The 10,350-nt window shown below is 50.3% G+C and overlaps 1 protein-coding gene across 3 annotated transcripts; it reads right to left on the bottom strand.

The window, feature by feature from the left end:
- Positions 1–735: 735 nt before the first annotated feature.
- C19H3orf62 (chromosome 19 C3orf62 homolog) lies at positions 736–10,317 on the bottom strand. 3 transcript variants are annotated; one of them, XM_069562370.1, is made up of 4 exons: positions 9,005–9,722; positions 8,228–8,319; positions 6,493–6,754; positions 736–3,258 (listed from the first exon to the last, which is right to left on the bottom strand). In XM_069562370.1, exons 1-4 carry the CDS (start codon positions 9,412–9,414, stop codon positions 3,177–3,179), a joined length of 846 nt encoding a protein of 281 aa, XP_069418471.1. In that variant the 5' UTR covers positions 9,415–9,722; the 3' UTR covers positions 736–3,176. The 3 variants fall into 3 exon arrangements, with proteins under 3 accessions (XP_069418471.1, XP_069418472.1, XP_069418473.1); XM_069562371.1 differs by lacking the exon at positions 736–3,258 and adding an exon at positions 9,752–10,317 and having other exon boundaries at positions 5,509–6,754; positions 9,005–9,419; XM_069562372.1 differs by lacking the exon at positions 736–3,258 and having other exon boundaries at positions 5,509–6,754; positions 9,005–9,555.
- Positions 10,318–10,350: the final 33 nt, after the last annotated feature.

The following is a 10,350-nucleotide window of genomic DNA, read 5'->3' as shown; positions in this document are numbered from 1 at the left end:
CTTTCATTAAGTTTATTGATCTCCAGTTTACTCAAGGAGATTGAGATTAAGATGCATACCATTTTTTTATTCCTTGTAAGTTTCAATAAACCACACTGTACTCAAACTGATTGTTATGAAAGTAAAAATCCTCATGGATGGACAGCTTCCAAAATTTGCCCATTTTCAAGCCAGTACAGGGTTGAAATAGGGCTTTTTTTTTTTTTTTTGCTGGGGGGGGGAGGGGTGCTGAGCCAGGTGGCTTTTGGGGATCTTAGTTCCCCAACCAGGGCTTCAACCTGGGCCACTGCAGTCAAAAGTCCTAACCACTGGACTGCCAGGGAATTCCTGAAAATGGGGCTTCTAGGTGGACCGTAATAGCTCCTGATTTCTATTTATTTTCAGGGGCACGTATCCCACAAAACTTCGGTGGTTTAGTTTGCCTGTGACGCCTCTGGCAGGGCTGCTGGGCAGCCTAAGCTGCTTTCAGTCTCATTTCCGGACCAACAGTCCCTGTGCTCTGTGGCCACGAGCAACGGCAGCAGCCTTCTGTAAGGGCAACAAAATGAGACGCGGGCCCTGCCTCAGGCCACCCTGGACTCGCGCCCTCTGTGCACCCCTCTGCAAGCCTCCACTGCCTTCCCTGCTGGTTTTGCTGGTGCCAAGGTGGCAAGGGGAGATGGAACCCAGCCCTTCCCAAACAGGCTACAGGCGGCTGTGCAGCGGTTACTCTGAGGTTTGTAGAGAAGAGCAGTCTGCATTTGGAAATGTTTTATTGCTCTAAGTTGAAAAGTTTAATCATTTTACTTCAAAGCTGAGACCCTGTTGAGAGAACTCCACCAACATTTATGACTGTGGCCTTCTCATTGATGTTTCCCTCCAACTTTAGAATGCCAAGGCAGAACCCTCTATTCCTTAATTCTGCTGTGTTATGAAATCCTGTATTTCTTTAGAAGTATTTTATTTTGTTTAAAAGTCAAAAGGCCAGAGTGACTCAGTGTTACATGAGCTGGGTGTTTTTGTAGAATAAGCAGTACATTTAACACCTAACAAGGCTGGGCTAATTAAATTACACTGCCTGTCTCTAGTAATCATCAGGAAAGGATATTATATTTCTTATTTTATTCCTAAGGGTTTAAAAAAAAACCCCAACTATTATGTTCCTGCCAAATTTGGTGAGCATGACACAGCCCAGCACATCCCTGAAGCACACATTTTTGGTTCTTTGGATGCTGATAGGGATGTATGTAGCTACACAGGGGCGGATGTGGTGGGAGGTCTATTGGCCCAGGGCCCACCTAGGGGCTCCTCCTTCTATACAACCCCAGCTACAGTCTGAGGATGGAAAAGAAGCCACTTGCAGCACCTAATTGTCTTCACAGTCAAGTATCAATTTAAACATCACCTACAGAGAGGTCTCTGAAGGGGCTTGCCCTCCTCGTTGCCCATTCCCTTACCGTGTTTTCATTTCTCTCAGATAGTTCCATCTGAAATGATACTTTAAATCTGTATTTTGCCCACCCTGCATAGTGGAACATAAACTCCAGAAGCAAGAACAGCAGCTGTAAAAAATAAAAGAACAGCATCCACCTCATCCCTACTGTATTCTCAGCATCCAGGAGTGGTGTGTCACTAGGAGACAACTGACAAATATGTACTGAAGGCAGGGACAGCCTGCTTATCAAACAGCTCCTGGCAGCCTGTCCTGAAAGTTGGGTCTCTCCAGTAGCCCTCTGCAACTTCCCCTTTTCATCTCAGATGTTCCAAAGAGCTCCTGACGACAGGTTTCCTATAAGAAACCTGATGCCCATTCCTCTCTCCCAGGCCAGCTCCCACCCAAAGTACCCAGAAAATCACAGCATTTTTGCCCTCAAAAAAGACAGCTGTTTCCTATAAGATATGAGCAGGTTTTAAAATTATTTTTTCATGCCAGGCCTTAGGCCAAAACTCTTCATCGAATCAGGCACTTTCCAGCTGGCCTAGCACAGGAAGTCCTTCCCCAGCAGAGCTGCAATCCATTGTCAGTAGATTTCCTGAGTAAAACTTTGCTCCCTCTATAAATATTTAGCAGGAACCTAAAATATTAATGTTCTCCCACGTACTCCTGGGAGAAAGCAAATTACCAGAGCCTCAGATTGTCTCCGGATGACAGTCTTTCCAATAACGACCCACAAGCAGGTTTGGTGGCCTCCCCGGCTCCCCCTTCTAGTTCACTGGCCTTCTCTGCTGTATCAAACATCTTGTGCCTCGGTTAAGAGGAGGCTCCCTCTGCTAGAGGGTGAGCCCTGGCCCATCATTCAGGAGGAGGGAATCCTTTTCATCAATTTCTTTGATCATTAACAGCTCACGGTTTCTCCTGTGGCAGGATGGTGCTACCTTACCAGCACATACCTGGATGCCAAGGTGAGGGGCACAGGTCCCCCAGGTGGCCTGTCTCCATCCTCCTGGTCTCCTGACCCCCTTGAGAGTCTTCCCTGGGCTTGGAAATGCAGGGTGCAGCAGAATGTTAAGGAGGCAGGGCAGGTGGGCCAAGAGGTGGCTCCCCCACTCCCCTGGTGAGGGGAGCAGGGGGTGGGCAGCCCTGAGACTTAGAGATGAGAAGGTAAGCTTGTGTGCCTGATTATGCTGGCTGGAGCCACACTGAGGCAGACGCTTACTGACCATCAGTGCCCCAGAGCTTACCTGGCAAGAATTCAGGCTCTAGTCTTGATCTCTATGGCTAGACAGCCAGGCCCAGGAATGTAGGGAAACACTGAAATCTGGAAGGGGCTGAGGGCGGGGTCACTGTTTCCAGTCCTTGGCCACCCTTGAATTGTCCTCTTGAAAGAACTGCTGCTCTAATCTCAAGCCTCAGCTGTGGCCTCTGCTCTGCTGGACCTTCACTTGGCATTTACTCATCTCTCCTCCTTCCTGTCCCTTCTCCCATCTTTTCCTCCAGTTCTCAGCCTCTCCTTGTTTCTGCAGACCACCTCCTGCCCTAAGTTTTGTTACAAAGTTTACCAATACACTGACAGAGCTGGTTTCTAGTGATTTTGGCCTCGACCCTGTAGGCAGGATGCAGCCAGAGGACCTGGAAACCCCTCCTTAACAGAACTGGATGGGCCCAGCTTCTCACATGCCTTGTGCTGGAAGTTGAACTTGCAGTTGGCGACTAGCCGGTTCCAAAGCTCCTATTTATTCTTGAAGCTGCCTTGTTTCTATTTTGATTCTGCTAATCCAAACTGCAGTTTGGTGTTTCCACGGAAACAATCCAGTGATTGTTTGGCTTGCCAAGATGAACTGCGGGGGAGAGAACCAAATGACGTAAAACATTTTTAGTTTCTCAAATATCAATGTCTCCCCAAGAAGTCTTTGGTCCCAAGTTTTATTAAAATAAATGTTCTAGGCGAATTAAAAAAAAAAATCTAGGCTCCTGTTATTCCTCCAGCTCAATCCCTAGAGACTGGCTCCCCAACCCTCTGCTCTGCGCAGATGAGCACATTTCTGCCTGCTGCCCTGAGGCACATGACAGAGGAGGAAGACGTCCCTTGGGCACCTTGGGGAGCCAGGGAGGCAGAGACAAGAGAAGGTGTCGCCAAGGCAATGACCATGTGGCCATCCCAGCTACTCTGGGAGTGGCATGCCGGAGGCTCAGGGCTCACCTGCTTTACCCAACAGCTGTGTTTCTACAGCGAGGAAAAACTCCTCCTTTAAGGAGTCCAGGCTGGATTAGTTCTTTGGTAAATCTGAATTTTCACACAAAGACTTTGCTAAGCTAGAGGTATACTTGTCTATCTAGCCAGGACAATCTAAAGCCCCCCTTCTGCCCCACCCCTAACCCAGGCTCGGCCCTCATTCCCAAGTGCCACAGTCCATGTTGCAGGCAGAAAAAAAGTCCTCTCATTTCAGTCTTGTAGGGTTAGCACTGGATCTCTGCTCCCAGCAGCCACCCCCTCTGCAAAGCCTCTCCAGGGAGAACTAAGTGCCGAGAAACAGCTCTGTGAGGCCTAGAGCTTCTGGCCCTGAGGGTCCAGCACTATCAGGGAAGGGGGAGCCACTAGTGAGGGTCCTGCTGAGCCTCCTGTGCCAGCCCTGGACCTGCTGCAGTTCCCAGAAACTGTGAAGGTCACCTCTGGGCAGGTATCTGGTGAGGGATGCCCACGGCTGGTTGGCGGAGGTGAGGGTTTTAAAAACAACTCTAATTTCTTCTTTCTGCAGATGTGATTCAGGTCCACTGCAGATAAACTGAAAAGCATAGACAAAAAAGACTAAAACCCTCCTTGTCTTCCTCAGTAATAATGTCACAAACTTGGAATCAACCGCATTAAAAAAAATTTGCAGATTTTGGAATAAATTCAGATTTACAGGAAAGGTACAAAAGATAGTAAGTTCAAACATATCCTTCACTTAGCTTCTCTTAAAGTTAACCTCTTGCATAACTGTGGTGTACGTGTCAAAACTAAGAAACTAACATAAACATATTAAGAACTAAACTTGAGCTTGTATTTGATCCGTTTTTCCATGAGCGTCCCCTCTCCATTCCAGGACGCAATCCAGGACACCACACTGCATTTAGTCAGTGTCTCCTCGGTGTCTGCTGCCGTGTGACAGATTTTGAGTTTTTCCTTGCTTTCCTGACATCGACAATCTAGGGTACTGGCCAGGCATCCTGGAGAATACCCTCCACTCTGGGTTTAAAATGAAGCCCCATCTCGTTGCATCCTGTCAGGGGTGGGTGAGGGGCACAGGACAGCACGGGGGGGATGCACCTTTATCACCTGGTTAAGTGGCGTCTGCCAGGCTTGTCCATGTCTCTGCTCTCTTCCCCAGCTCTCTCCCTGGAAAGTGAGTTACTAAGTCCAGCTCACTCTCCAGGGGTAGTGATGGGCAGAGACTGGGGAGGATGGAGATTATGCTTCACCTCCTCTCTGGGAGACGATCCACATCAATACATATTATTTGGAACTCACTGTTGGGAGACGTGGTGTTCTGAATATCAAGTCGCCCGACATGTCTCCATCCAGACAGCCCCTTCTCTTGAGTGCAGCAGCCAAGAGGCTGTAAGTATTTCTTCTTACCTGCTCCTGTCCCTCTGGCTCAGGGACTAAAAAGTGAACCCCGACGCCACCATCTGCGAGTGTTTATTATCCACTGCAGGAACTGTCAGGTGGCTTGGGAGGAGGTTCTGGTTAGCCACTCTGCCCTTGACCAGGCAGCGGAGGCCTGTTCCTTGAAGTGGCTAGGGGTCAGGCAGGTGCCTGGCTTTGTACCACTAAGAACTAGGTGCAAGGTCTCCACCTGTGGGGCCCAGATTAATCTCTAGACCTGTGGTGGTGATGGGGTGTTGCCAGCCCTGCAGCCTGCCTGGATGCTGGGTCACTAGCCTAAAATACAGCCTCGTGGGATGTCCTCGGGCCCCAGGCCTTCCTTTCCAGCTCTTTGAGTTTTATGTCATAACAAACGGCTCTGCACCAGCCTTGCTGCCCCCATCCTCCCCTATGAGCCAAGGGGGTGAGCAGTTCCCTGACACTCAGCTTCTGGGAGATATCATACCTTACTCAACAGTTTATTAGTTTTCCTGAAAGAACATCATGGTTTTGAGAGATGGGTCCAAATAATCCCTGATGGTGTCCTTTCTCTCAAGTGGTGGGGCTGGAGCCAGCCCTGCTGAGCTGCTGCTACCATGCTGACCTCAGAGGGCAGTGGCTCAGCCCCTCCCTACCCGCGTCCATCTTATCCCAGTACAGTCACTGTCGTGGGAACCACCTGTGGCCTCCTGGGGGTCCAGTCCTGGAATGGGATGGATGAGCTTCAGGTATGAAGTGAATGAGCAGGACCTGTACTCATCCTTTCCTTTCCCCACTCAGCTGAGTGCCCAGATGTCTGATGTGGGTGTATGGTGGGCTGGCCTCACGGGAATGTCCTGCCAGAACAGGAGCTGGATGCTGCCAGCTCCCTGGAAACAAGTAAGAGGCCTCTGATCTGGGCAGGGGCAAGGATGGAGGGACTGAGGCTCTGGCCATGAGGAGGGCATGATGCCCATGCAGGGGACAGGCAGACATGTGTGTGGCTGGGGCCTGGGGCCAAGGTCCTCTTGAGGCCAGTTCCTCCACTGAGCTGGCCTGGGATGGGCTGATCCCAGGGGACCAGGAAGCCCACACTGCTTGTGGAACTTGTACGTTTTCAGGGCCCATGGAAAAGAACTTCAAGAGACACAGCTGAGGCCCACGACCTGCACCTGCCTTGGGTACTGTGTATATTAAACAGCAATCCAAAAAACAGTCAAGATGTTCGGAAAAAAAAAAGTGAAAAAAGAAACATTTTAAAGCAGCAGAGTTAAAAAAACAAACAACAACAACCAAAAAACTGGACTGTCAGCTAAAAAAGGGACACCACTAGAAGTTAAAAGGTCATAGTAATTCAGATTCTGCTAAGCCTTTGAAGTGGCCCCAGATGATTGTGACTAACCTGCACAGACATCCTAACATCAGTCTCCTACTATAAAGAATCAAAGCTGAAGTCAACTGTCCTTACTCAATTTGGTATTTAAAAGAGGTCATCAAATTGTAGTCCTCTTCCAAGTCCAGAACAGTCTCCACGATATTGCGGTCATCGAAAGCCTGCCTGAGGCCGCCAGAGTCTGCGTCCGGGGCCTTCTGAGGGCTCTCATCCACCAGCAAGGCCCAGGCTTCGTCCTTGAAAGGCGAATCTTCGCAGTGGCCACACACACGGTTCAACTCGTTTTCAAATTCTAGTTTACCAGCCAATTCTTCAATAGTTCGGATGCTTGTATGGTCTTAAAAATAAAAACATTCAGCATTACAAATCCAGTGGGAGAATTCTGAAGGGATTTCAAGCAGAAGTTAAAAACCACAAATGGGTGGCCGTCTCCTGGGAGCGTGCAAAGCCGGTGCTCCTGACCTGGGCTGGCAGGCTGTCACATGGTAACATGGGCTTGCTGACCCCCTTTCTAGCACAGGTATTTACTGAGTCCCAAATAGCCACTGGTCTCCAAGGAGGATGTATCCTCCAAGTGGGAGGATACAGAGATGCATGTGCCTATTCTGGCTCTCGGGGAACTATTCCCTGACTTGAGGACACAAGACACTGTGTGGGGTCTTTTGAATAAGTAAAATGCTGCCTGTTGGGATTTCCCTGTCGGTCCAGTGGTTAAGACTTCATAACCTCCACTGCACAGGGCGTGGGTTCAATCCCTGGTCGGAGAACTAAGATCTAACCTGGTCAGGTGGCACTGGTGATACAGAACCCACCTACCAGTGTGGGAGAGATAAGACATGTGGATTGGATCCCTGTGTCAGGAACATCCCCTGGAGGAGAGCATGGTAATCCACTCCAGGACCCTTGTCTGGAGAAACCCATGGAGAGAGCAGCCTGGTGGGCTATAGTATATGGAGTGGCAAAGAGCTGGACATGACCAAAGCAACTGAGCACAGCACATAGCACAGAGAGCCATGGACCACAGCCAGAAGAGGAGAAAAATGCTTCCCGTAGACGGCAGGGGCCATGGAGGGAGGCAGGCAGAGGCAGTGATGACTTCCGTTCACCTACCGGGACCACGGGAGGAGACTCGGGTCACTAGAGCAAGGGCAGGGGTCTCGCTTTGTGCCCCAGGGCATACACCACCCCTCACCAGACCGCCTCCTTTCCTGCCCCATAACCCGGTGACCCTTCAGAGCCAACAGCTTTGGGCTACTCCCAAGGCTATGTATCTCTTAATTAGAAGCTGTCTAGCCACTGTGCATTGTGTAGAAATAGGGCACATGAAGTTCACATACAGAATATACAGATGTGTGTGTAGCAAAAAAGTGTCTATGCCAGGATATACCGCACTGTGTTAATAGTGGTTGCCTTTCTGGTGGATGGCAGAATTAAATGGGAGGTTTGGGCTTCTAACTTTTCTTTTAATCTTGTGTAACCACCACCCACCTGAGATGGACTACTCCCCCTCTCTTCATCTCTGCCTATGTCCTGTTTCCTTCACAAATAAACTCATCCACCAACAGTGGCTGCGGTCCTTGGCCTCCGGGAATTCACTCTAACTGTACATTTATGAAATGACTTGATGGACGTGACTCCTCCAGGCTATCAGCTCCATGAAGGCTCTCTGCATGGAGCCTGCTGTGAACCAAACAAATCTACCAAGCCAATGGAAGAGACATAAGTGTTTTTTATGACACTTGCTGACTTGGGGGCTTGGGTGAAGGATCTATCCTTTCAGGGAGAGGATGGAGCAGCCCTCTGAACTCACCAATCATATCAAGCAGATCCTTTGTAACCTCTTGGCTGGAACCACTGAGTGGGATGCTTGTGTCAACTTTCACATCCTTCTCTGTATCATTCCTGCAGCCCCCAGGAGAAAAAAAAAAAAAAAGGCAGAGGATTAGATCCTCTTTCAAGAAAGTATCGGAGGTGAACTCAGTGTTAGATAAGCTTAAAGACAAACACTAGTCCTTTAAATTGCCATTTATGTTGTGATTCGAAAACTGGGAACCACTAAGTCAGTGAAGTTGACTAAAAGCATCCTAATGCCCATTAATGCCTGTGAATAAGAGCACAGATATTTTTAATACTGAAACAATTAAATGGCTTCTTCAGTCTCTGCCTCCAGGGCAGCCAAGATGGCAGGACCTGGAAATTTCAGCCCACGTGGTCCTCCTTGCTAAGAGATGATGCAAAAGTAAACTTAAATTTTAATTAGCCTTTAAAAGGTTCCTAAGACCTGGCAGTTTGCAACCACATGGGAGGAGACAAGGTCTAGGGAAGACTTAGAGGCCCTAGTGAGTGAAGTCGCTCAGTGGTGCCCGACTCTTTGCGACCCCATGGACTGTAGCCTACCAGGGTCCTCTGTCCATGGGACTTTCCAGGCAAGAATACTGGTGGGTTGCCACTTCTATCTTCAGTAGAGCCCCCAAGGGGAGGGAAAAACCTGTCATGGACCCAGCTTAGGATTTTCAACAATTTTTTTTTACCCCCAGATAGGAGATCCCTCTAATTGTAGCTGTTAAACCCGTGAGATTGGAATCACCTTAGACTGTCTTTTTTCCAGTTCTCCCCGTCTCCTGCTGCTCGCCAAAACTGTCTTTCGGGTGCCAAAATGGAGGAACGCACCAGGATGTTTTCCTTGCTGCTCAGAGGGTTTCTTTTGGGGCAGAACACCTGGGGCTTTGCATTCACGGGGGCATGGTTTGGTGCAAAAGCCACGTTCTCGTTCTCCAGAGTGCCAGGGATGGGAGAGAATGGAGCCGCAGAAGAGCAGGCTACCAGCGGGTGCCTCCGGCAGAGGAGCCGGTGCACGGGGAGGGGGAAGGAGAGAGGGGCGGCGTCGGGCTCCACCCGCGGGCGGCCCGAGCACTCCTGGGAATGGCTGACTCCTTCAAAGGCCCGGTCGATGGCTGCAGTCAGCTCCTTTCTGCATCTCCTCAGTTTCTCAGACATCTTCCCTACAAGCGACAGTGTCTTTATTATGTAATACACTGGAAATGCACAGAACAAAGTGAGAATAGCGGTACAGATGAGGTTGTAAACCGACCACGAAGGGGTATTTATCACAGTTTCCTTGAGTTTGAGCCACGCCACAGGTCAGAGCCGAGAAACACTCTCGGGGAGATTTTCTCCTCGCGGAAACAGCTGCGTCCCCACTTCTCCACCGGGTAGGGAAGAACCGGCGATCGATCGAGCCCGGCCCTCCTCCTCGGCTCCTGACCACCCCCACTCCGCTCTCAGGCCCCACCCCGTGGCCGCCCAGGGCGGAGATCCACGGCCGCGTCCTCACCCATCAGCCGGAGAAACCGCACCGCCGACCCCGCCAACGGTCGGTCGTCGCGCGCTCTCATCAGCTGATCGCGCGTGTCCAGGACTAACGAGCCCAACCCCCAAGGCTAGGGTTAAAGGTCAGACAAGGGACGCATGGATGACCTCGTTCTTTGAACCCACGCAGCGTGATAGGGAAGCAGAGGGCCCACGCACGCACGGAGGGGACAGCAACAATGGCCGTAAGCCCCGGGGAAAGGGTGGGGAAATCAGACCACAGGGGTCGTGGCCGAGGCCGAGGGGCGGGGATCTCACTTCTAACCAAAGTCCCCGGCAGAACGGGAGCCCTTTCCAAGCCCAGGAAAGCTCCTATTCCGAAGCCAACCCAGAGAGAGACGGCTGCGGGAGACCTGGTGCCCAGCAGTGTCGTGTCCTGATATTTAAGTGAGACCTAATACAAGTGCCAGACCATATCCAACAGTCTCAATTCATCAAGGATGCTGGGAACAGAACAGAACTGCCAGGCTCCACAGAAGACTGAAGGGCAGGAAGCCTACCACCAAGCATCATTAGGGAGAAGAAAGCTGGCAATTCAAGGTGACTCAAAGGGAAACAGAAAGG

Source organism: Ovis canadensis, chromosome 19 (assembly GCF_042477335.2).
Source record: "Ovis canadensis isolate MfBH-ARS-UI-01 breed Bighorn chromosome 19, ARS-UI_OviCan_v2, whole genome shotgun sequence".
In the NCBI taxonomy this organism is placed as follows: domain Eukaryota; kingdom Metazoa; phylum Chordata; class Mammalia; order Artiodactyla; family Bovidae; genus Ovis; species Ovis canadensis.
The sequence above is the reverse complement of the archived record's forward strand: the minus strand, read 5'-3'. Positions and strand labels throughout refer to the sequence as shown.

Coding starts and splice junctions, on each gene's coding strand:
- C19H3orf62 (XM_069562370.1), bottom strand. CDS start 9,414: ATGTCTGAGAAACTGAGGAGATGCAGAAAGGAGCTGACTGCAGCCATC. Junction 8,320..9,004: donor TGGAAAAAAGACAGTCTAAG/GTGATTCCAATC, acceptor TGGGGGCTGCAG/GAATGATACAGAGAAGGATG. Junction 3,259..6,492: donor TCTTTTAAATACCAAATTGA/GTAAGGACAGTT, acceptor TCTCCCCCGCAG/TTCATCTTGGCAAGCCAAAC.